Source organism: Drosophila mauritiana, chromosome 3L (genome assembly GCF_004382145.1).
Source record: "Drosophila mauritiana strain mau12 chromosome 3L, ASM438214v1, whole genome shotgun sequence".
In the NCBI taxonomy this organism is placed as follows: domain Eukaryota; kingdom Metazoa; phylum Arthropoda; class Insecta; order Diptera; family Drosophilidae; genus Drosophila; species Drosophila mauritiana.
Window position 1 is genome coordinate 2,916,448 of NC_046669.1, and position 26,431 is coordinate 2,942,878.

The 26,431-nt window shown below is 40.9% G+C and overlaps 3 protein-coding genes across 3 annotated transcripts; 1 reads left to right on the plus strand and 2 right to left on the minus strand.

Moving 5' to 3' along the window:
• Window positions 1-3,936: 3,936 nt before the first annotated feature.
• On the plus strand, window positions 3,937-14,188 carry LOC117141392 (FMRFamide receptor). Its single transcript, XM_033304806.1, has 2 exons — window positions 3,937-4,504; window positions 10,754-14,188. Exon 2 carries the CDS (start codon window positions 10,971-10,973, stop codon window positions 12,618-12,620), a length of 1,650 nt encoding a protein of 549 aa, XP_033160697.1. The 5' UTR covers window positions 3,937-4,504; window positions 10,754-10,970; the 3' UTR covers window positions 12,621-14,188.
• Window positions 14,189-17,324: 3,136 nt separating this feature from the next.
• Window positions 17,325-18,401, minus strand: LOC117140492 (pyridoxal phosphate phosphatase). The gene is made up of 2 exons (XM_033303454.1): window positions 17,659-18,401; window positions 17,325-17,594 (listed from the first exon to the last, which is right to left on the minus strand). Exons 1-2 carry the CDS (start codon window positions 18,399-18,401, stop codon window positions 17,414-17,416), a joined length of 924 nt encoding a protein of 307 aa, XP_033159345.1. The 3' UTR covers window positions 17,325-17,413.
• Window positions 18,402-18,510: 109 nt separating this feature from the next.
• LOC117140530 (glycerol-3-phosphate phosphatase) lies at window positions 18,511-19,608 on the minus strand. Its single transcript, XM_033303514.1, has 2 exons — window positions 18,796-19,608; window positions 18,511-18,731 (listed from the first exon to the last, which is right to left on the minus strand). Exons 1-2 carry the CDS (start codon window positions 19,563-19,565, stop codon window positions 18,539-18,541), a joined length of 963 nt encoding a protein of 320 aa, XP_033159405.1. The 5' UTR covers window positions 19,566-19,608; the 3' UTR covers window positions 18,511-18,538.
• Window positions 19,609-26,431: the final 6,823 nt, after the last annotated feature.

Below are 26,431 nucleotides of genomic sequence, written 5' to 3' on the forward strand. Positions count from 1 at the left end.
TAATTGGCTTACAGAAATTTTAAAGTACCGAAAGCCAACAGGGTAACTCAAAACCCAGAGCCCGAATCCCCGTCGTCGCTTGTATTATATTCAAAATGTCCTGGGGGATGTTATAAACATAAAAATTACACCTACATACCTTACACAGACACAGACATATATATGCATATTAGTGCTAATGTCTGGAGTTTGGGCGATGGCGTCGTCAAGATAAAACTAACATGGGAGGTGGCGAAAACTTTTCAGACGCACTGCAAACAATGACGTAGCTGCTCCATCGTCCCTCATTTATGCAAATGGCCGCCATTTGCAGCAGCACAAAGGACATGGAATCGCATGGAGGATTTATAACAGCAAATGCGTTATTTATTTGCTGTGTTATTGTTTATGATAGTCGGCACTTTATGGCAGACCCTGTATTAGAATTATATAGTCAGACATTTAATTTTGGACAAGTCAGCCAGATGGTTTTTCATATTTAACTCATTATTTTTTTGCGGAGACAAGTTCTGTTGATGTGCCAAGTTTTTATTGTATTTGATTTCGATTTGAATTTATTACGCCGAGCTTTCAAGTGGGTCTGCCAGACCAGAGGCAGCCATGCAGAAAGGTCACTGCGGATTGGATGAGTCATTCCTGGTGGCACTTGGAGTCCTGCCTCCTGAGCACCGACTATGATGGAGCACTTGGCAAGGCTCAGGTCCTGCGGAAGGATATTTTGGAAAAAACCCCACTGATAGCCACGTTGAACAGGGTGCTCAATCAAAAGGAGGGGGAGCGACTGCCTTTTCCCAGGAGGTCAAAGGTAAACCGCTTAGCAGAGACTACTCTACAGTTTATGTAAATATCAAGCAGCAGAAACTTAAGTGCATTGCAGTAGACTAAGTTACACTTTGTTCAAAATCTACTTGCTCACTTTAAATTAGAAATAAAAGAGCAAGTCAACGGGATTTTTCATTTAATATTAGCTATTCAATGTCCCGCTTTATCGAAGAATATTTTAGAAGTTTCAACATCTGACAAACATTTACCAACCTTCAACGAAAGTAAACTTTATTATACGTGTACAGTTTTACATTCAAATTAAATTAGCAGATGGCTAGCTTGTACAGAATAAATTATGCACAAGTTTCAATTACTTGGGTATGCAAAGCAATGAAAAATGCATATTCATTCCGAACGTCCTCTTCTATAAATAAATTCGTTCTTTGTTTTTCAATTTCCATTGCAATATATATTAGTTTGCGACTGATAGTCAATTTCAAATCAATTTCCACCTGTCACGGGCCGCAGATGCGGAAGCCGTTGTAAATCCTCCAGTAATCCATCTAGCATGCCACATGGCTGTGGCAGTTATGGAACTTCGTGCTTCGTGCTTCATGCTGCATGCTTCGGTTCTATGGTCCTGAAAGGCGCATTGCAAGTGGAAAGTGCGTTAAGCCAATTTGAATCTGGCACGAGCTGTCGCAAGTGCAGACATCTCCAAGAACTTCAGTTTTCTTGGCCTACAAAAAATAAAGCAAATAAGCAGAATTCAGATACTCAACAGCTGGCTCTTGCAATGCAATTGCGCCAAGCAAAGACGAATGCGAAAATTTGTGAATTTTGCGGTAAAGTCAATTTTCCACTTTTCCTTGTCTGGTGTTAAAAACAACTTCGAGCGGAAGTGCAAGCTAAGCAGGAAATTCCATTTATACACAGAAAAATTCAAAGAACAATATGTATATACTATTCTATACTGTTTCACAGACCCAATTGCAAAGTGCTTATCTGATAAATAACCTTGTAACCTTAACTTATTTTTTAGAAAAATAAATAAAAATAATAATAGTGCGTTCAGCAATTATAACAACTACAATAATTGTCCCCTTTTTTATTGCATGTTGTGTGTTTGTGTAATTTGAACAGGGTTATATTACAGAGTCCCTTTTATGAGTGCGTGTTACGTCCTTAAATCTGCCACTGAATCCATATAAAGTTTCCTTTTTTCTGACCACTGGTCAGCTGCCAATAAATTGGTTGGCAGTCACAGTGGTTCCCCCCATAGGCCAAAAATAAAAAAATCAAAGTCCCAATTTTGACTTTAAATGTATCATTACTTTCTCATAATTGGTCTAGACCAACTCCACCGAAAATTAATATCTTAGATGTATGCTTGCAAAGAAAAGTTTGAACCTTTTGAACAGACTTATATTGAGCTCTGGTCAATTTTTACAATTCCAATTTTTTTACAATTTTTGCTCTGGATATATATACTCGGTCCTTTGGTGGTGGGATTTGTTGTGTAATTGTGCGAATCAAGTGAGACCGCAGTGGTTTGGGTCATGAAGGTTAAGCCGAGTGGAAATGTCGGTGTGATTAATCTAAAAGAGCCCCAAAAGGTTACGTTCCGCTGGTCAGCGGCAGTTCCATTAGAAAACTTTTATATCGCCGGGCGGTTAAAGTGTCAAATGCGAGCCAAATAAATGAAAACTCTTTGGCGCGTCATGCGCGTCATGATTGGCATGGCCACCCACTAGAGCGCCACCTTCCCTTTGAAAATGTTGTCTTCGGGGACGGAAAGGAAGGAAACATCATCTGTCAGGCAGCGAGGAAGCCGGCTTATTGGGAAATGAAAATATTAAAAATATATTTCGACTGTCGGGCCGGAAAAAAGCCTACGTACTGACAGGTGCGGGCAGGGAAAGTGAAGAAAAACCCAAAGGGAAAATAAATCAGCGAGCCGTAATCCGCCGCGTTGTCTCTGAACTGAGCTTTGCAAGTTTCGCCGCCTTTTTCCCAGGCTTTTCAGCCGGCGAAGATGCCCCTAAACCCTGGCACATGCCACCAACGGATCAAGTTTGAGGGCTTCCTCGGAAGCCAATGAATTATTGTATAGCAAATATTCAAAAGAATAGCTGGAATTTAATTTAGTGCGATTCCGAAGTGCGTAGACTTTGACTGAAACCTTAGAAAATAAACACATTGAGTGTCGTATGATTATTTATTGCCAAGTCTGATAAACGCATTTGTGACAGCAGATGTTGTCCATCATTCAAGGCAAAGTTCAAAATGTCATCGAAGAAAATGGTATAGTTCAATAGGTCTTTAAAGGGCACATAGTCGCGAGTACACAACGAAATAAATTAGGTACTGGAAAAGAAATTGAATCGTAAAATACGAAGAGTGTATTGAAAAAGTATACATAAAACAAGCTAGATAAGTGCGATTTAAACTAATATATCTATTACCTACTAGTGTACTTAATAAATGACATGTCTTTCCACAATAAAAAGTTTAATTGTTATTATATTTCGATTAAAGTGGAAAATATCCCACTAGAATGCTTTAATGGCTTGCGACCGCTGGCAGGAAAAACTTTGCCCACCACATTGGTATTTGGAGATGGCGCTTTCGAAAACCACTTGGCTTATCCTTCGCCCACTTCCGCTGAAAACAATGCTGCGCTCTGCTCGTCGGCTGCCCAAACAATAAACATTAAATTAATTTCCTCGAGCGATTTCCACCCACGCAGCGAGTAAATTTTACTTACCCCCATCCATTCGAGTTTAGTGCTGCATTTCCGGTGGGCATGGGTAGTGTATATACGGGCGTCTCGGCGTTCCTCAATTCCACAAACACAAACTGGGTCGTTGTGGTCATTATAGAGGGTATAAAACTTGATTGTTCGCCTTACGACATTTGGCTGCCTTATAAATAGACAGGCGGACACTTTCACTGGGTGCAGTGGTCATGGCGGTGTTGCAGCAACATGCAACTCGCAGTAATGACTGCGCCAGTTTTCGTTATGAATGAAAATGCCCGGAAAGCAGCAACATTTCCGCGGCGCATGCCCAGTAGCAACATATCGACTAGCCGGCAACATGCAACATTGTTGCCAGGCGGCAAGCCGGAAAACTTAAGCGGAAAATTCGGCGGCACAGTTGGCAGTCAGCATTCATCGCGTTCGCGCCAGGAAAAGCGTTCGGAAAACGAATTTCGAGATATTTTAAAAATATCACTCATACGCACGGGAGAGCGAGTGCCTGAAACGAGAGTGAGAGTGCACTGATATTCAGCAAATAAATAAAAACCAAGTTTTGTTTATTCAAAATCAAACGGAGAAAGTGTTTTAATAATGTCTTCCGAAGTATATAATCAAGTGAAATCGGCTGCCAGCAGCTCATTAATTTATAAATAAATATATTTAATATATTCTGGCGTGTGTGTGAGTGAGCAGCATCGATAAAAAGCTCCCCGAAGAAATTTCTTTTCGGAGGCGGAACGTGAAAACAAATTACTAAATTATCTTCGCCGAGAAAAGCGCATAGAAAGCCAAGAACTCTCAGCCCAAAATACCAAAAAAAAAAAATCGAATCGCAGATCATTCCATTCCAATTTGATTAACCCCATCGCTCCGACCGTCCCTTGGCATTGATTGTTGACATTCTCGCCGCCAAGATATGCAAATGGGAATATGCGAATATCTTGCACACACACTCGTGTTGTAAATTAAATTCCCAAGGTAAGCAAATAAGTCTTAATAAGCCCATTAAGAAAACAGCCAAAGGAAACAAAAACAAAACGGCAAACGTGTGTCATAAAACATGCGTTTTCCTTAAGAAAGCAAAATGTCAAGTGGCTTTTTTATTAGCATCCTTGGGTGTGGAAAATCCTCATGATTTCCATGTCGATAAGCCACAGCATGTTGAATATTAAAAAGATTAATTTATTGCGCTGGGAACCTCCCATGTGGCTTGTCAAGTGAAAATATTCCATAAAGGCATTTTTATTGTCTGGCGAAAATAATGGAGAAGGACTCTCCTCCACCGGGCGACGAGTCATCCGTGAGATGCAATCGCTCCAACATACTCAATATCCCAGAAAGTTTCATTGAAAGTGGCTTCTTCAGTTTCTCGGTTTTATTATCACACACGAATTCTAAAGAAAACATCTTGAAAAGAGTTCTTTATTGTATACAAAATATTACACAGCCACTCATCGAATTCTATATAATTTTGCAACAATGCAGAACAAGTGCGTTACACATCTTATGCACAGCACTAAATCGATTTTACTTGGCTGGAAATACGATTTAATTTAAGTGGAAATAAAGAAAAGAACTCTAACAAACAAGCTGACTCTGTGAAACTACATTTATTTTAACAATTCAAGAAGAATTTTAATATTACTTCATTTTTGTCGAGTTATTGCCTCGGAAAGCAATTCCTAACGAGGCCTTATTGTTTGGAGAATACACATTTGTTTTTGTTTTCTTCAAAAGATAGACAACATGCATAAAACTGAATAACTTTTGAACCAGCCGTCGATTTAATATAGCTGCCTTGGGCTTTAATTGCCTTATTAAACTACTTTATTACCATTTTGTCTAGCTGTTTTGTTGCCAAACTTTGTTTGCATAAACTGTTGGGCAGGTATGCAGGGCACTAAGTTCTCAAGATTTAAATTTTAATTAAAAGCAGAAACCTAATAAGTGATGATGGAAAGATTACAGTGAGAAGTACTAATAAAGTTTCTCCAGAATTTCTTGGTCTTAAATAAATGCAGGATGCTCGTAAAGTAAATTTGCATGCATCTTTTTGTTAGCCTTATATATATTTGTACAGGTGCCGCCATTCAAATTTATTCACATGCACTTTCTTTGCCCACACATTGCATATTTATTAGCTAAATGTTGCAAATTTGTTTCCACGCCAGCTGGAAAGTAAAATCAAGTAGGAAGGTGGAATAACTCTGACTTGGAGGGAAAACAAATAGCAGCCGCACTGGATTTCGTTGGCCTTGGGTTAAATGCTGTAGGCAAATAGATCTTGAGCCCTTTCCCCCCTCGCTGCTACTTAGTGTCGCAATGATTAAGTATACGCCGCGTGGTACTCTGCAGGCAACAATGCAGCGATTATTTACCTTAAACGCAGCCATTCAGGAAAACAACGGCGTCAGCTATTAAGGAGAAAAATTGTAGATTACACGGAAAGATATTCACATAGCAGTTGCCTATCCTATTCCATAGTTTATTTAAATATTTTCAAAGTTTTTTGACATCGATGTTTTATCAAAAAACTATGCATTTTCCTATGAATGTTTTCCACAGATATATTTCTGTTAATGAAACGTGAAAATTGCATTATTTCTTGTGGTGAAGAGTAACGAAGAAGAAGGCGTTGGTGCATAAATCAGTTGTTCCATGGAGAGCATTCGGCACCTGGCCATTGAGCAATCAAATTGTGCGAATTCCGGCAATTAGTAGAGCTGGCTGAATGCCTTTCGGAATAGCCAAGAGCTCGGCAGGATGCTCATTAAAACCGAAATTGCAACAGAAATATGCAAGTGACAGCGGGGTGAACCAAACAAAACCAGGCTGGACATTCACGGCATCCCTGGTTTTGAGAAAAGTCGCATTTTTGTATTTCTTAGCGCTTTCCTTTGGTTCCGTCTGCCAGATTGTCGAGAGCAAAAGCCTTGAAACTGTCAACTAAAAATAAATCGCAAAGAGCTCGCTTTTCTCTCTCTTGCTGCGAAATATAATAATTATAATTTTGTGTTTTCATTTCATGCCGCCAACCAGATTCTTTGACTTTTATATGTTTTATTTTTTATTTGACTTTATATGCTCAACATGCGGCTAAGCGGTTCGCGGTTCTATAAGTTTTGCGTTCAGAAAACACTAAATCCAATGCTGTATGTCTATAAGTATAACGAATTCCGCTGGCACACGGAATCACAATGGAAAAGTGGAAGGCAACCATAAGTTAATATACTTAAGCTGCTTAATTAAATAAATTCGGAAAAAATACCAGCCGTCGAATGAAATATGGCAAGAAGTATGGTGTCGATTTATAGGGGTTCTTCGTGTGTTTTTCTCTCTAATTTTTTGTTTTATTGTTAGAATGGTTAGTGTTCGTTGAACAAATAAATCTTGTATCTTTAACATTTCTATTGCTATCCACGTGTTTCTGGATTTAATAAAAATTATAAAGGACCTTGGTATATTATTTATTATTATTCTTTTAAGCAGTAATGTATTGTATGCCTATACATTCATATTAAATTAAGCATCAAATCAGCCAAATTAACAAATGTTTACAATTTGCTTCGATCCAATTTGCCTAATTAATTGCATAGCCAAGGTATTTATGCCTGCAATTCGTTACGCCCTTAATTAATAGTTACCACCTGTTAAGCCATCAATATCATGTTAACATTCGTTTCAATCAACCCACTTAAATGGGAAATACAAATCTGCTGAGCACATGCTCACAACACAAAAATCCCAGCCAAATGGAAATGACACAATCCAGACAATCTGGCGCCCAAACTAAACATGGATTTTCCACACCAAGCCAACTGCACTCATGGAAATCAAACAAAAGAAAACTAGAGAAATGGGAAAACACAGAGGAAAACTGTTGGCGAAGAAGCATTCCACATGCAAATTGCTTTTTGAATAATTAAGCTTAATGCCGCTCACAGAATGAAACATTAATTGAAACTATTTGTCACTCAGCGTGAAAAGTGAAAGGATGCGACGTGTCTGTTCTATTTATCCTGGCATTGATTTGGCCATAAAACACACGGCTGTAAATAAAATCCAACTCAATTATCCACATTTGATTTAATTGCTTCGACACTTAAAAGTGCAATTAGCATTACGAGTTGCATGGCCAGCACTTGAAACTAAAAATGGAAAAATTGGAAAAACCGATTATACCTTAACTGGAAAAATCGTGCGGCTCAGTCAAAGTTCACACAACTGCCCTCAGTTCTTTTTTTTTTTTTGCAGGAGCTCAAGGGTTTAAAGTTTTTTCGGATGGCTGGCATGTAGATTTCAGTCAGCTTTCAGTGGTTAAGCCGCGTAATCCGAGCTGTATTTATGGTTCTTTCAGCCATTCAGAAAGCTGTAAAAAGCGGTTTGCCCAAACTGCGGATTGTTCTAGTCACTGGAATTGAAATTTATGTTCGCTTCGATTTAGTTGCAGATTAAATGTCTGCTTTACTGGAATACATCCTCACCAAATAAAAAGCACTGCAACATAGTACAAATTAAGTTACAATCTTACAAACAAATACAATCTTAAATTATATTCTACCTAATTAAGGTATTCCAAAAATATGGACAGGACATTCGAGAGTACTCATCCTGCTCGAAACGCTCTTTGATGTTGTTTGTTTTTCCTGGCGAGCATGTGAAACAACAAAAGCCGATAAAAAACGCCTACCACAGTAACAAAGAGCAAAAGGCAGTGAAACTGAAAAGCCTCTGTTTTCCTTTTTCCGCGTGACAAAAAGCAAGTGGCTGGGCATTCCGAATACCAAAACTGCTGTGAGCCAGCTGTGAGGAAAAATTGCTGGCTAGGATCGACAATATTTTTTTTGGCCAAACTGGGAAAAAATGCCATTTCGGGACTGGTCGTGTGGGCGATTTACCAATGTCAGGGACGTAAAAAGTAAATGTGTGAGTCACACGGAGGCAGGGTAACTAAAGCAGAACACGTGCAGGCCGTCAGCAATGGCAAAAAGGGTCAGAGGCATTAAAGATAATTGCCCTTATAATTGCCCGGACAGTTGCTGCTGCTGCCGGAGGCGAAAGTTCCCCGAAAGCACTTCAATTCTCGCCTCTAATTGAGATAATCGCATTAGGAGCCCAGGGTCGAAACAATGAAACCCAATGGACGTGGATGGGTCAGTGCTCAACGACACCTGCATTCCAATGACCGCAAATCGCTGACCACTTAACATGCAAACAACTGCAGCGGACACTTCAGTTAATCAAAATGCTGCTGCTGCACAGAGATAAACGCAAATTCTCCAAATATCACGCATACGCAACGTGTGCGCCCTTTGCCCTCTATACACCCACCACCACCACCAGCCCATTCATTCTGGTTTTCTGCACTCTGCGGTTAACTGAGCACGACCACAAACGTCACAAAAACACCCAGGGCCACAATTACATGTATCATATAATCAGCAACAGCAATTGCCGTACTCTTTGTTTCACTAACCTGGCCGTAAATGACGTCAGAATTGATTCACAATTATTTTCGGCATGGGAATCCATATTGATTTCATTATGCAGTAAAGGGAATAAGTCGCACAGAAGTCCTGCTTATGGCTACTGGGGGAAAAGAGTTATAATATAATTAAAGCACATTAAACAAATGTTTTTTATGGAAGCGTTCTGACATTTATGTTCTATTTGCATTGGACCCATAACGAAAAAACAATCTTGTTAAGAACACTCAAAATAATATATTTTCTAATGAACTGAATATTTCAATGTTGTTTAATAGGATCTACTGAATTTTTTAGTCAGTACCCTGTTAAAGATACAATATTATATGGGCGTATTGTTTGACTGATTTGCTTGGCCACTGGATGAGCTATCAGTCTCTGCTCGCATTTTGGCCCAATTCTTGGTGTATCTGTGCCTTTGTTTGTTGGCCAAATGGTTTGTGGGTGCGTGTGGGCGAGTTCCGATTTCGATTTTGGCCACTTAAGCTTGATTGATGTGTCAAAACTGTGACATTCAATGGGCGCGGCGGTGTGGGAATTCGTGATATTTACACGTGGCAACGACGTATTTAGTGCGGAGCAAAAACCCTTAAATGATTTAGTGGCCACACTTGTTGCCAGACAATTCGATAAGAGCCGAGAACAAATAAAGTGAATTAAATCATTAGAGTGTGACAAACATAGGACCTTCATTAAAGGATAACGGCCAATAGAAGTCGACACGCTTTATGCAGCAAAAACCAATTTCAATGGCAATTAGGGCCATCCTTTTCCGGACACGAAAATGATTCCGACTAATGGGCTACTAGTTTTTGTTAGCCCTAATAATAGAGATTACGTTCTGTGTTGTTAAACATAGTGCATGTGGTATCAAAACTGACAAACTGATAGTAACAACATGATTATATTTATAGCCAGATAATTTTTATATGATCAAAAAGTGATATGAATGCGTTAAAAAAGATATGTTTTTGCAGTATCCAAGAGCTGATATTATTTAACTAAATCTAAAATAGAATTCAACGTTTCTGTGTATTTGGATTTCCCTTTAAATGTTCGCATTCCTCTCGCACTTATTGGAATCCCCCTTTGGAAAATTGTTATAGAAAATTCCTAGGGGAGATCTTAACGCGCCCATCCTCCGGCATCTTGGAATAGTTAATTTTAAGAAAATTAAACTCTAGACGAAGCCAAGACCTCTACAAATGGCCAAATCATTTTGAAACGTAATAACCTTGTTCTAATTATAGAACTAATTGTTACAAATTTACCTGTGAAAGCAGGCATCAATTAGGCTTCCTTTTAAACAACAGGAGCAGGAGGCCAGCAATTGACACCAAAGGCATTTATAATGAGCACAGAAAATGTTTTAGGTCTCCGGAAAGAATACATATATCTTACTTAGTTCCCCACCAACAGCCACGCAAATAAGTTTGTTGGGTGGAGCAGGGGAGAAGCTTCTTGTTGTTAATCGATATAACCTAAGTTACCTTTCTCAAGCACACTGGAAACAAAAGTTACTGCAAATTATAATAATTTTGTTACTTTAAAAGTATAATTTCATCCATAAAAATAAGCTTGGATGATGCAACTTCAGTGATACAAATTATATACATTTATAATCACATTAATTAAAGTCCAAAGTCCCTTTATAAATGACCTCCTTAAAAAATTTGTATTTCAGTGCTAGCTAGCAACCTTGTTTAAAATGACCTTCCATTTTTCATTTCCTATTTTGCAGCTTAAAGTGTCGACGGCGCCGGGTGGAAGCCAGGACAAAGGACATCGTCATCAGGTGCTCGTGACCCCTGAACCGTGCAACAATAAGTATCCGACCTGTGGCCGCAGAATTGATGTTCGTGCGAAAGTTACCCGTCGGCTGCCTAAATGCTACGCCCACGATTCGAGTAGGGTTAGGCTTACGCATCGGGGAAGTGGGTCAGTAGACTCCGGGAGCCATGAGTGGTGCAGCGGTTGCGCGGCTCCTGCTCCGCCTGGAGCTACCCTCGCCGGGAGTAATGCCACCACCGCCCACGGACTACGATTACGGAGGACCCATCAGCGACGATGAGTTCCTGGCCAGTGCGATGGCCACCGAGGGCCCAACGGTTCGCTACGATCTGTTCCCGCAGAACCATAGTCAACCCACGCTGCACATCGTCCTCAACCACACGGAGGTGCAAACTGATCTGCAATATCCCCACTACGAGGACTTGGGCCTGGATCCCGATCCGAATTGGACGCGAATCTGCGAGGATGTGTACAACCCACTGCTGGAGAACAATCGCATTGAGTTCTGGGTGTGCGGAGTACTGATAAATATCGTTGGGGTCCTCGGCATCCTGGGCAACATAATATCCATGATAATCCTCTCCCGGCCGCAGATGAGATCCAGTATCAACTACTTGCTCACCGGCTTGGCCCGCTGCGATACGGTGCTGATTATCACCTCCATCCTGCTGTTCGGAATACCCAGCATATATCCGTATACGGGTCACTTCTTCGGCTACTACAACTACGTATATCCGTTTATATCGCCGGCGGTATTCCCTATAGGCATGATAGCCCAGACAGCTAGTATATATATGACATTTACGGTGACCTTAGAGAGATATGTTGCCGTTTGCCATCCTCTGAAGGCGAGGGCACTCTGCACCTACGGAAGAGCTAAGATATACTTCATAGTTTGTGTGTGCTTCTCGTTGGCCTACAATATGCCCAGATTCTGGGAGGTCCTTACTGTCACCTATCCCGAACCGGGCAAGGATGTTATACTTCACTGCGTGAGACCTTCGAGACTGAGGAGATCGGAGACCTACATCAACATATACATACACTGGTGCTACCTGATAGTGAACTATATCATACCCTTTCTCACCCTAGCCATACTAAATTGCCTGATATACAGGCAGGTGAAGAGGGCTAATAGGGAGCGCCAAAGGCTATCGAGATCAGAGAAAAGGGAGATCGGATTGGCCACAATGCTGCTGTGCGTGGTGATAGTGTTCTTTATGCTCAACTTTCTACCGCTGGTGCTCAATATATCCGAGGCCTTCTACAGCACCATCGATCATAAAATAACGAAGATCTCCAATCTACTGATCACCATCAATAGCAGCGTCAACTTCCTCATCTACATCATCTTCGGCGAAAAGTTCAAGCGCATTTTTTTACTCATTTTTTTCAAGCGCCGCCTGAGTCGTGACCAACCGGATCTTATCCACTACGAGAGCTCCATATCGAACAACGGCGATGGAACTCTGAACCACCGGTCCTCCGGCCGCTTCTCGAGGCACGGCACCCAGCGGAGCACCACCACCACCTACTTGGTGGCCACCGGAGGACCAGGCGGTGGGGGATGCGGTGGTGGCGGTGGCAATAATTCCCTCAACAATGTCCGACTGACCCAGGTCTCTGGATCACCCGGCCTGGTCAAGATCAAGCGGAATCGAGCTCCCTCGCCTGGTCCAGTGGTCTACTTTCCCGCCCGCGAAATGCAGAGATCCGCATCCACAACCAATTCAACAACCAATAACAACACTTCTATTGGTTACGACTGGACCCTGCCGGACAGCAAAAAACTGGGACACGTCTCCTCCGGATTCTGAGATTGTGTCCGGGTGAAAACGCTTAGAAGGGTTCATAGGGAAGAGGTTGACTTAGAGTACCAGACTTGTAAATAGGAATAGACACGGAAATAGGGTTTAACAAACAGCTGTGGTCAAAATAGTAGTAGCATTTCTTTAAATTTGGCAAATGTAACATTGGGATTTTAAGGGAGATATGATTTCCAATCTTAATAATATATTATAAAAAAAATTAATTACTTTAAATAATTTGGTGAATTTCACGAATTTTAAATAATCAAATCTAAAAAAACGATGAATGCGATTTTGGGTAAATAATTATTCTGTTATTAAAGGTGAACGTAGCTTTCTAAATTTAATATAAACATTTTCAAGCTGGCATGAGTGCCCGAGAATGCTAATATTTTGACCGGAGGTGTAGCTACTAAGTACTACTATAGTTTGTACAGAAGGCATAAACTATGCGCTCCAAGCGTTGCGTTACTTGTGATAAGCGTTAAATGTTTCCTTCCCCAATTTCTCTACTACTCCTCCAGAACTTAACTCGTTGATATAGATTTTAAGAAAGTTAGTTTCAGTGGCGGCCAGGCTGAAGAAAATAGTTTCTTAGACTGAGAGTTTTAATATTGTTTTCCCAACGTTTTCTTATCATTTCACCAGTTCAATGAATTGAATTTGTATCAATTTCGCACTAAATTAGTCATCGAAACTCTCTCGAACCCAATATCGTTTCACTTTCTACTGGCCTTTGTCCGAACTTTTATTTATTAGCGTAAACTTTAGCTGCCTCTAATTAAATATCCTTTACGACGCATTTCTCGGCCGAACTTGATGAATGATTTTCCTTTTCTTTGGCTGATTTGGGTTTCCCGAACTTTTCGATTTTCCTCACACTTTCCCGGAAACTGGGGTTCTTCGGGTCCAAATATACAAAGACCGGGCAATCTGTCAACTTGTCAGAAAGTTTTTAAAATGCCGCTCAAAGTTCAGTCAGCTCAAAAGTTTGCCAGCATTATTTAGTCGCCCGAAAAACTCAAGTAGCTCAATTTAACAGCAAATGCAACAATAATAAACAACAAAGGAAAAAGACATTTTCAGGTGTTCACAAACGAATTATTTTTACTGCTCCTTGTCCCATAAAATATATAATACCCAATACACTGTGTAAATACTTTTAAGAGTTATGTATATACTTATGATCTAGTATGCCAAGCATAAACGAAAACCAAAGAGATTAAGATTTCAATTGAAGTCCAGGAAAGGGGATACTAAGTTATTGTTTTGAGAAATTTGATGATGAGTAATTACTTAGAAAACAATAATAATGTATTACAATAAATTGCAGAGCTTCTCCTTTATTCTTCTAATTCAGCAGCGATTCATCAACACTTTAATCAATTCTATAAATATTGCCCAGTTAAAATCAACACCCAATTATCTGAAAACCAATGATTTAGTTTCCCCTTTTCCTAATAAAAATATACCTTAATTCAACTAGATCTAGATTAGCTTTAATATTGTAAAGTCTTAGCGAATACGTAATGGAAACTAATTTAAACAAATTCAACGATTGTGCAAATAAATGATGATGAGAAATCCGAAATGCTTTTAGTGTGCGAATATATTAGCCCATTCGGTGGGCATGATTTGCATTGATTTTCAGATTTTGCACCGCAATTACCACAGCCGCCATAATAGGCAAAGTTTACTAGCCAGACGCAGTTTGGAAAATGATAACGAGCACTTAAGACGGCCACTTGCAATTCAATTTGGCCGGGTCCTGTCGGATAATTGCCAGCGCAGTGTCAGGCCGATGGGAAAATCTCGGTTCTCGGGAAATCTAAACCCGGGGAGATTAGAAACGATTGGTCGGCGGAGGAGGAGGGCAGAGGAGGTGAAGGTCCTGGCGCATTTGCGTATCTTATGCTAAGCACGTTGGCAGGATGTCGACTTTAGTCAAGACAGTCGGGAAGCCGGTAATAATGCTCGACAGGCTCACAAAGGAATTTAAATAATAATAACCATAACAATAAGATACAAACACACACACACAGAGGAGGTGGGTGGCATGTCAGCAAGGTCGACTTGCCCAGGTGCCAACCCGCCGTGGTGAATTACGGTCCGCACGTGAGCCCCAACCTAATAATGGGGATATAAACCGATCCGAGATAACGGCAAATAATTGGAACAAGGGGCGCCAACAAATGCACAACCCATTTAAAGTGGAGATTATTGCATGTTTCCTGAGACTGGCATACACACATTCGTTCTCTGTTGCTAATATATGGTTTTAATATACCCAAATTATATGTAAAGCTCTGCTTTCGGAAACAACTAATTGAGAAAAATTGCCAGTTGAGTCGTCCAATAACTTTAATTGGTAATATCAGTCAGGCACTGTGATTTTATCTATCCAAGGTACTCTTTTTTCGAAAAGTTGACAGAACGCTGAGTATCTGAAGCAGGAAGTTTGAATCATACTAGTTAATATATCAAATCGTTTTTATCTGCCACCTCAGTGAGAACTCCAAAGGTAAGCACATAATTAGAGGTATGAGTTGCACAGGATCTGGCAAACCTCATGAAATACTTTAATGCCTCGGGCTTAGCGATTCGGATCCTTTTGTGGGTGTCAAAACAAAGGCGCCGAGGAAAACTCTATTGTTTCTGCCAGCAGTGAAGTGTCACCACGCTGGGCGATAATAAATCAGCTCCGGATAATGTCAACACCATGGCCCCGGCGACCCCGAGTAAATATTTCTGCTGATGACTTTGTCGCTGGTGTCGCCCTAACAGTTTGATGCGTTTTTGATGCTGCTGGGATTATCGTTATTCGGGCTCCAAGTGGCGATGGGCCTTGGATTGAGTCTTTGACAAACGACAAACAGTTTTCTGGCTTTTTCTCAGCTGGACGCGAGGCATCGATGACAAAGTGTTGACCCTGTCGCGCTGTTTGCTAATTAATTAGCCGTCTTTTGTCCTAAACATCGAAGCTGTGCAGCGTCAAAATTTTAATTAATGTTGGTGATTCGCCGGAATTCCAAGTTCACAAACTTCGCACTGCTTGCTCTCCTGGCGCAAGGACGACAGGACGAAAGTCGAAGACAATGGCAAACAATGCCAAACATCGGGCATCGTGATGCCGCGTAACAAGGGGCACTTGTTCGCCATCTAATACACAACTAAATTCCCCAGGCCCCACTTTATCCGCCGGAATGACAATGACGTGGGGAGCCGGAGGCGTCCTGACAGCTATCCACACCCGGGATCTGAACGTTAGTGCCAAGTGTACCCGACCACGGAAATTTCGCTTCATTTCTAACTTTTTTCCCCCACCCCACGCACACTACATACTGCGGAAAAACTCTGAATTATTGTGGACTTAACTTTGGAGGTAAATTAGCTCCGTACAATTAAATTACATTAAATACGGATTGGAAACCACTAGACTAAGCTTCTAAAATGTTTGTAAATTTCGTTGAAATTTTATAAATAAGACAGTTTTTTGGCAGTGCATCTGTATGCCTCCATTTCCTGAAACACTCGCATAATTAGCTTTGAACGGCCCTCAATTACAGGGCAACGCAGTCCCACTTCTTCATTGGATAGTTGACAATTGGATGGGCAGATGTCACAGGTAGAAAACAAACAGTTCTCTGTAAACAAGGCTCAACATTTGGAATTGACTATGGCAGCAAGGACAAGAAAAAATCTAATATAAATTACTCCCTTTAATAAGAACGCAACGTGTAGAAGGTTTAATTTTTTCAAGAGGAAAGAACTACTTCCTTTATATGACAAATATATACTTTAATGTACATACATATTATCATACATATTCATCAATGACAAGTTCAAATCAATTGTATTGATAAGCGCAATAAGTACACATAGTTTGAAACCTAAACAAAAAGCTGATTCAACTTTAAGTACCAAGAAAGCCAGCATAGTAATATTAAAAAAAAATCCATAGAAAATACAAAGCCCACTCGACATGAGCTTCACATTATTTCACATTGACTCACAAAGAACAGCTGAAAACACACAAATAGGCGAATATAAATAGACAATATTTACAAATTGTGACATTCAATAACTTGGAAACATGCTGAACTGACACCTATCGCTGCCCCGCCAAAAGGACCAAGAAAAAAAGGACAATAGGATGTGAAAACACACTTTGCGACGCCGCTAAGTATGCCACACGTTTTGTGGCCCATATATTTTATATGTGGCTCCAGAAAATGTCTGGCGACGAAAAGCGTTTTAAACACGCCAGAGGGGGCGTGTCCATGGCAGCCATTTCGACTGCCAGCTTAAAGGAGACGCACTCGAAAAAAATATCAATCAAATGATATTTCAAATATTTTGTTATTTTATATTATACATATAGCTTAATAAGCTTAAATCATTTGAATGGTGACGTTTTTAATAGTTGTTTTAATGTATAAAACTTGTGAGGCAATCGCTCTTTTCCCATATACTTCAGTGCAGATACTGACAAGTGGATTTTTCGAGTGATGAGGAGCAGCAGCCCAGACCGCATCTGTCGACCACGACGACGACGACGACGACGATGGCGATGGCGATGAAGTGTCGAACCCGCCGTGGATATATTCAGTTCAGCATTCGTATTGTTGCTTTTGGGACTGCAAGTGTGCGACTTTTGACGAGGGACCGAAATACCCGGCAAAGGAGAGGAAAAGGAAAAAGATTTGTGGGTGACATTGAAGACAGGCCGTGTCAGGCGGCCTTTGTGGTATTGATTTTATGCAGAATTTGTTGGCAATGATAATTTACAATTTGTATGCGGTCTAGCAGAGGAACTCCAGCATGTGGCCCAGGCTGGGAAGGTAGGTATCCGGCACCAGGACCTTCTTCTTGGGGTCACCCTCCTCGATGATCTGCTGCACTTCCTTCGGGGTGTTCACACCACTGCCGACCATCAGGGATTGGAAGCCACAGTTGGAAGAGAAGTGCATATCCGTCTGCAGTCTAAGAGGGAATATTTTTAATAAGATATGACGAATTACAAACAATATATTTTATAACCACTTACGTATCGCCCACCATTAGTGTGGTTTCCGGCTTTATGGCCCCGGACTTCATGAGTGTAGACGCCATCCAGGGATTGGGTTTTCCCAGCACCAGCGGCGACCTTCCGGTATAGGCTTTCATGGCAGCCAAGGTGGCACCGGCGCCCACCATCACCCGGTTGTTTCCGATGGGATAGGCGGCATCTAAACAGGTGCCGAGGAAAATGACATCGGGATTCAGCAGATAGCTGCCGGTTCGAACCAGCTTAGCCATGTTGAAGCCCTCATCCCGGCCCACAATCACTGCTCCCACATCGGGATCCAGTTCCAACTCAGTGACGAACTCGTGCATGGGCTTCTCCAGCTTTTCGGACATTTTCAGGGAGCAAATGCCCAATTTTTCCAGCTCAAAATGAACTCCTTTCTCGCCCATGACGAAAACCTTCTTCTGAAAGTTTTTGACAGCCAGGAAATTGGCACACGAAAAGGACGAAGTCAGGACATTATCTTCCTTGATCTCTATACCAAAACCTTGAGCCTTATCGGCCATCTCCTGCCTTGAAATCTCCGAATTGTTAGAGATTATAAAAGTCTTTCGGCCGGTGGTGTTCAAGTAATTGAATGTATCCACAGCTCCGTCAATTGCCTTCGAGAAGTGCCAAAGTACTCCATCAGCATCAAGGATCACGGATTTGAACGAGGATAGCCATTGGCGAACCTGTTGCTTCGGCAACTTGGTCAAATCTGTGAAAGTATGCTTGAACATAGCTTCCCGATCGGATACAGTGTTTCTCTAGTCTGTGTGTTGAGTAAAAACTAGCAGAAGCTTTGATTGAGTTCCAGAAATATTTTTTAGAACAAAATGATGACCCAACTATTGATTTTATTTGAAATCCATACAAATTATCTATGTCGAGAAGATAAAAAGGGCAACAAATTGGATAGTTTGGGCACATATAGATCAGGAACTTGCTGATATAGTAATGGAGCCTTAGATCCCTGAGCCTCAATGGCATCCTGATAGCTGTTAACTCCGGTGCCCACCAAAAGAGTCTGGAAACCACACTTGTAGCCCAAAAGGATATCTGTGCACATGCTGTGAAGTGGCAGGCAAAACCAAATATTAATCTTAAAATAAACCTTTTTTAAATATCACTCACGTGTCTCCTATAATCAAAGTCCTGCCAGGCTGAATAACTCCCTTTTGCATCAAGTCGATGCACATGTACGGATTGGGTTTTCCACAGGTGAAAGGCATCCGTTGACTGGCCGCCTGAATGGCAGCCACCATCACTCCGGCAAAAGGAACCATTCGTCCTGGAGCCGCCGGAAGTGCCGCATCGCGACTTGTGGCCACAAACATTACCTCGCTGTCTTTGAGATAGCAACACGCCTTTGTCAGCTTGATCGTATTAAAATCCTTGTCAGATCCCACGACCACAGCACCCACATTGGGATCCAAGAAGATACTGTGGATGTGATCTGGCATAGAGAAGCCCTGCAGAGAGGAATGATCCAAGGGCAGGGACTCGATTCCCACCAACTTCAGTTCATCGACGATTCCCTGGCCGCCCACTACGTAGCACTTTTTGTTAAACTTTTTCTCCTTCATAAATTTGGCTAATGTTTGGACCGAGGAAAGGATCTCATCCTTGGCCACTAAGAAACCCATTTCCTGAGCATACTTGCAGATGCCATCGACCGAAGTCACTGAATTATTGGTGCAAATAAAGGCCTTCTTTCCCATGGCACGAAGTGCGTTGAATGTCTCGGCTGCATTTTCAAGGACCTTGTCGTGGCTCCACAGGACACCGTTTCCATCGAATATGATCGTGTCGATTGTCTTCAGCCACTGCTGTATACCATACTTGTTGAGGCCAAGAAGTTGACATCCACTCTTCTGGAAAGTCTTATTTAGGGCCAAATTCATGTTTAATTCAGGTGGGAAATAGGTTTTTGAGTGGAAAACTTTGAAGGAAATTGATTATGTAAACAAAGCATCCACTTTCATTGAGCTAGTTAGTTCACTAATATATTCCATAACAGAGAGTCTAAAATTAGACATGCTATTTAGGATTAAATCTTTCTCTTTGGGCAGTCAACCTTGACCTTTTGCCCCCAAACTTATGGCCTGTAAGTTGCAGCGAAGAACCGCAAGGGAAACGCTTTCGGGCCCAGAACTAGATTAGTTTTAAGCAGTTTTGGCTACGAGGCTGTCGGAATCAATTGAAAGTTTCCTTCGGGTGTCTGGGTGTCTTGGTGCCGGCTTTTTAACTTTTCAGCTGTCGGCAACGAGTCCCCGGGAAAATGTCATCGGCGACGCATTTAATTCACTAAACTTTTGCACATTTGTTATTTGGAATGTAGGAGACTGGATTGGTCGAGGACCAAGTTGTGGTTGCGTGGCGTGGCAAACGCCGCGGATAACTTTTAATTGTGCGCAATGAGCGAAGGCCAAGTCAGGCGGTGAATGCGACGGCAGTTCCTTGGGGCAACCACCCAGTGGCGCCACCCACATTCTCTCCCAGGGGAGTCACTTCCGTTGGTGTCGACGTATTTTCGGCTTTTCACACGGTCACGAAACAAAATAATTTATTACTTAGAGATCAGAACTTTTCTTAAACACCTATTTCTGAGCCAATATTCAGTTTGAGTTAAATCATCCTTGAAAATTTAACATTTTTGTCTAGCACAGATACAAACTGTATTTTAAGATGGATATTTTTCTCAGTGCTTGCCAACGGCTGTCATTTGGCTTGTCCCGCTGCGCCAATTAATATGGCATTCAGCTCCATTGTTGATAACACTGTCGCCTTGAAGGAGCGCCTTTTAAGCTGCCCCACAAATCCGACACTTGTCCGGCTCCAAAGCCAAAGCTGAAGCCGGAGCCGGAGCCAGAATCCCGGATTGCGCCGCACCTTGACATAAATTCATTAAATCTCTTGTCCCTGCGGCACTTGCGCCCCGGGACAGCGAGCATTTAACGGATTTCCCTGGCTCTTTGGACGGGTCCGTGTTGAATGGCCGCCGGTCAGAAGTGTGCAGTACCCGCTTTCCTCCTCCTCGGCGACTTTAAAAAAGCAACGCAAATTGGCAAACGAGCTGAATTTGTGGCTGAATTTATGGCTGAGCTGCCTGAGGGGCAAATCAAAAGCTAACGAGCGAGTTTTGTGCTCTCCACCCGACCACCAAACGCGATTTTTCAAATTTCCGCCTGTAAATAAGGAAGAGTTTACACGATACTTATGCTGGCATATTTGGTGGAATTAATTAACATGTATACGGAAATAAGTGGCTTTGTGTGTATTTTTGATAATGCCACTTTGAGTGCTTGAGCATACATTTAGTTGAGAACCAAATACAAAATTAAAATGGGCTTAAAATGTATAAAAGAGTTCTGAAGAACATTTTAACAAGCTCACGAAATCTTAAATTCGAATCCAAAACTGTATGGTTAGTTGGAAAGTTTAATCCTATTTACAATTCACCTGAAAACACTTGTCGCCTGTCTGCCTAAACTGGGTTTACAAAATGTTTATGTTTTTCTGTTTTACCTGGCAAGAGTTTTTGGTAAGTGGGCAAGTGCACACGAAGCCTTCCCAATTTGCTCGAGTGGAAAGTGCTTCGGATTTTTCCATTTGCCTAGATCTCAATTTGTTCAAGTATTGGGCTTAAATGTACATTGATAGATGTGGGTGGATTCGAAAAGAATGCATTTTCCGAGTCGAAGGAAAAACAAAAACAGGCGAATTTCAAACGCCAGACATCGAGAGCTACAGTAACAAATGAAATTTTAAGCACAAAGTTTGCTGAACTCAATGCTGCTTTCTTTTCCACCCCTGACTCCAAACCCAAGAAAAAGAAAAAAAGGAAACAAGTCCGAAACTTTTTTATTAAGTTTACAAGGCCAAGTAAATTTCCCGATCCCTGGGGCCTGCGCCAGTTTTCCCTAATTAATACCGCGAGACGTGGGGCTGCCCAGAAGTAATGAATGAAACAAATCCACTTGATTTATATGCTAATCAAGCCTGGCCTGTAGCCACAACTAACACTTCGGGCCATCGACAGTTGCTTAAACAATATTAAAGCGAAAACGAAGCCCCAACTGGCCGCAGACAATGGGGAAACTTTAAATTATCCCCTATCACCGAATAAATCATCCACAGATAGCATCATCAGCTGGGTCGCAAGGCGCAATTATTTGCCCAGAATGGATTGCTCTCTTCAGAAACTGCTGCCACTTTCCGAATGCCCCTGGTGCTGGAAAATATCCGTGGAAAACTCGAGCTGTTTTCACCCTGCTGGACATCACGAAAATATACCTCTTTTATTATGTACATGTACAAATTGAATCTAAGAAATAATCATTTCATTTTTAGTTTTAGGTAAATAACCATAAAAGTCGATTCTTAAATCGTTTTATACCAGTATTGTGATTCTTCCGACCCATATACCCTCGATGACCCTTGAACTCGATCCCAGCATAATCTCCTTTGAGTGGTGAGTGATGGACAGGCTGGGGAAACAACAAGCTGAACTCGAAAGCTCTCTGTTGCATTTCAGCAGCTTATGAATGCTAAGCAGAATGGAAACGTTTTGCTGTTTTACAAATAAGGATGCAGAGATTCATAAATACTAGGCAAATTTCTATTGCCATAGAGACTTTCACAAATGTTTCGGACAATTATTCGCTCGTGCCACGAGTTAAACGGCTCAGACGAGATTGAGAAACGAGAATGGATGCCAGGATTGTGCATTGAAATCCAAGAAGAGGAAACACGTGTCCGATGCAGGACAAAAATACTGCAGACATAAGGATGCTTCAGCATGTTCTTCATAGTCCTACATTCGTTCAATGCGACAAGAATTTTGAACGAGCTAGTTTAAAATATCCAAGTGCTTAGATACTCAGATACTTTATTGAACGGATTCAATTGTATCAAGATTTTATTAACTTAGCCTTACTGAGAAAGCTGTTATTACATACGTGCCACTACTTTTGCTTTAGTTCTTACCTTATTTCATTTTAATTCATATTAACCCAATAATTTGAAATATGCCAATATTTAAAATTAAGTTATCCACTCGAATCAAGTTAATTGCATTATTTATTTTTTACATATAAATTGGGTTAACGTCAAAATTACACTTGTATGAAGGGAATTGCTTTATTAATTAGATATTTTAAATTCCATTAGCTTACTTTTGATTTTGGTTCTCAATTGGGCCAATCTGTATGCAATTTTAATTGTATCAACTGTGGAATTAACTAAATGCCAATCAGAGCACCTTGTTCAGCTGCATAAAATGCAAATACCATGCTAGTGGCTTAAAGTGAAAGCTGGCTGTCTGTCGTCTCTGGCCTGTCGAAAATGGCCCTGGCCCACGCTGCGTATGAGCAATGCCGCAGTTTAAGCCTTGAGGGTGGCCATAAAGGACCCTCGTGCTGGGCGGCACCAGTTTGGCTCTCACTGCGAGTGCATTAAACCAAATTACAACACATTATAATTTGTGACAAAAGTGGCCCCGAAAATTCATTTGTGAGATTCAAGATTTGAGAGCTGGCAAACATGAAAATGTACGAATATATATTTTTATGCACTGCTGATAGCAATGAGCCCAAGGCCGAAAGACATTTGCCAGATGAATAAATAAGCTGAGCGAGATTGTGAATCTGTGTGGAAAGCTGTTGAAATTTCAGGACTTGATAGGTGTCCACTTCTTAAATTAATCGAGGTCAGCAAAAGTGTATGGCATTAAATAAGATATCACAGTAGAGTAAATATGACATCTACTAATGGGATTTAAGTGTTTTCATAAAATACGAATAATCAAATAGTTCTCTTAAATTCTGCTGCTTATACCGTGTTTTCCTCAGTATTTTCGAAGCACTTTTGGAAACTTTAAGTTCAGGAACTTGAAGCTTCATTCTGGCCTGCTGGTTTCCAATTACGCCCAGCAATATGTGTCACAACCCATTGGCTTTCCACAAAAAAGAAAGGAACCACTCGAGGCTGTGGGCTTGCCATGATGCCTTCTAATTGCTCTCGGTTTTTGTACATCTGTGAATGCCTGGTTCTGTCAATATGCGATTGCTGTACATCGCATGTGGGTGGCAAGGCTCAGGTCAAGTTTTGGCCATAGAAATGCAAAAAATTATCCAAATATTGAATGCCGTGCCTAGATTTGCTCTTAATCGGATGTTCAATCAAATGGCATCCCAAGCTGAAGATTATATATTTTGAAAATTTTTTGAAAAAATTAATGATGGTGCCCCTTATTTAATATGTGAAAAAAATACAAATTTCTCGAATGTTGAAGTAACAGTGATGTGGATTTTTAGTTATGCAAGAAAAAGTTATTTCTTTAAATGAGTGATTTTTTTGGGCAAATTATGGCGAAGAACCGATCGGTGGAAGCTTATAGCATACCGATGATAGTGATAAATTTATTTTGCCATATCGATTCAACGCTCAACGCTCAAAATAAATAGTATCGTTATATTTCAGGCATAATTAAAGCCGTGGAGCCCGCCACACGCGACGTCAATCATTGTAATTTATAACGTAAGCAGAAGCGTAAGCAAACTTAAGCCATTATTTCCGCTTTACGGAATACAAGCCGCAGGCTGTGCTTTTGTTTTTGCCATCGCTTTTCCCTTAGTTTTTCCACTGTTTACTGTTACTTTGGCTGTTGTGTTTATTTTCGCTTTCATTTCGTTTTTGCTGCACATTTGCATTTTGTATCCCGCTGACCTCAGTCCTCCGACTGCCGCCACAAACTGCTGTCCATTTCATAAATCATTTGGAACACACACACACACATCTGAGGAAAACACTCACACGTACACTGAAAAAAAATATACAGCCTTTCTGGAAGGAATACTATAGTATCTATATCTATATATTGTTTTTTTCCTTAAAATTTAATTATATTTTTTTATATTAGTTAATAAAATGTTATTAATTTTTTCCTAAATTGTGTCTTAAACTTCCATTTCGAGTGGAGTTTTACATTGCCGCGCACTGATTTACGGCCCTTAACCGTAACTTACACATGGGCCTACATCTCCCAAGAGAAAGGAATATTAATTTTATATTTATTATGTAACCGACAGCAATTGCCAACCATCAATATCAAATTAACCAATTACGCAACCATGCCATTAAGCTGATTAAAATCAGTGCCACCAAAAAAGTATGCTACAGAAATGGTTTCCTTTAAGTTAAACATTAAATATGCACTTGATTCATATTCGCACAAAACAGATATGTATGTTCAGCATGTGGGATGAAATTCAAAAGCTCTTTGCATAATACTATATAGCTATAAAAAGTTACAGTTTTATGTTTGTTTGTTTGACATGATAAATATTAAATTATATAGATCATTCCATATATGTACATATGTAATAATAATAAAACATTTCACTTGGTGATACCAGCTTACTCTTAAAATAAAGCTGAATCTATTAGTTAACGTGTACCCCTGTCGAGTTTCCGAGAAAATATCTTCGGAAATATAGCGAAAACTCATTGCGATAAATGATAAGCGCTTGGCAACAAAAAAGAGTCATGCCAAGAGCACCACGCCCACTTCCACTTTCGCCCAAGGGCTTTCTAATCATCTCGCAATTGCTGACCCAAATTTTCGGCCTGGTTTGACTTAAGCCAAGCCAAAGGCCAGCCATAGATGACAATTTAATAAAGCAAATTGAGCGGCTTGTGGCGAAAGTTTCCTTGGTATTTGGATTAATCCAACCCACATCCGCGTCCACATCCGCGCCCACATCCGCACCAGGCCTGCAGAGTCGTTAATCAATTAGGTTGCCAGTCTTAGGCGATTGCTTTGCTGGCATGTGGATGTGCGATTATATATGTGTTGCCACTTAAGCTGTTATGTATTGATTCAATTCCATATAAACGATGCCCCGCCACGCGCAAATATAATTAATGATCAAGTGTCAACGGAACAAAAAAACTTTAGTCATCTCGAATGCATTATGTAAGGCGGTGTATTGAATTACATTTAGCACGCGTAGCCAACATTCACAATTTTCACAACTCGAGTTGGTCCAAGCGGATACTTGACCGTATAAACTGGGTCTGCCCACATTTATTTGCTGCCATTTGTTACGTTTGTTTATCCTGGCTGGGAGATCCTTGATGTCAAACTACCACGTCTGCAGATTTTTTCAGTGGTCATCTTTAAGTTTGCGAGGATATTGAAACGTTAAAAATAGATACATCGAGTTCATTAATCAAGTTAGTGTCTAAATACATATTTCATTACATATTCTTCTGGGCACAAACACTGCAAGGCACTGGGAAAAATGTTGCTATCAGATTGACTTGGATGTTCATTCTAATCAGGAATACGAATAAAACATTTAATTTTGAATGCAACCACAACTAGAGTCTTGACCACAGTTTTAACATATAGAGCAAAAAATGTTGCACTCTATAAATTTATAGCCGAAGTCGCCGCCCCTGCAGCTTCAATGCATTATAAATATTTACGAGCCGTCCGCTGGGGAGGATTCCATGGAGGATACGCACATCTTGGTCGATGACGACGACACATCCGGGAGCGAAATGGCCAGGGTCCATTCCCGCAGGACACACGCCATCAGCTCCTTTGCCAATCGTTTCTCAACCCGGGGGACAGAGCGACGCAGTGCAGCCGGAGGCATATTAATGATGTCTTTATGGCGGCCACATGGGCGTTGGGAAATTCCCCGGCGGAACTGGCTCACCCACACAATTTACGAGCGTAGTGCATCCATCTAGTAATTAA

Excerpts from the sequence above, each read along its gene's own strand:
- LOC117140492 (XM_033303454.1), bottom strand. The coding sequence starts at position 18,401 with ATGTTCAAGCATACTTTCACAGATTTGACCAAGTTGCCGAAGCAACAG. Across the intron at positions 17,595-17,658 it reads ACACTAATGGTGGGCGATAC|ACTGCAGACGGATATGCACT; the intron begins GTAAGTGGTTAT and ends ATTCCCTCTTAG.
- LOC117141392 (XM_033304806.1), top strand. The coding sequence starts at position 10,971 with ATGAGTGGTGCAGCGGTTGCGCGGCTCCTGCTCCGCCTGGAGCTACCC.
- LOC117140530 (XM_033303514.1), bottom strand. The coding sequence starts at position 19,565 with ATGAATTTGGCCCTAAATAAGACTTTCCAGAAGAGTGGATGTCAACTT. Across the intron at positions 18,732-18,795 it reads ACTTTGATTATAGGAGACAC|CATGTGCACAGATATCCTTT; the intron begins GTGAGTGATATT and ends GCCACTTCACAG.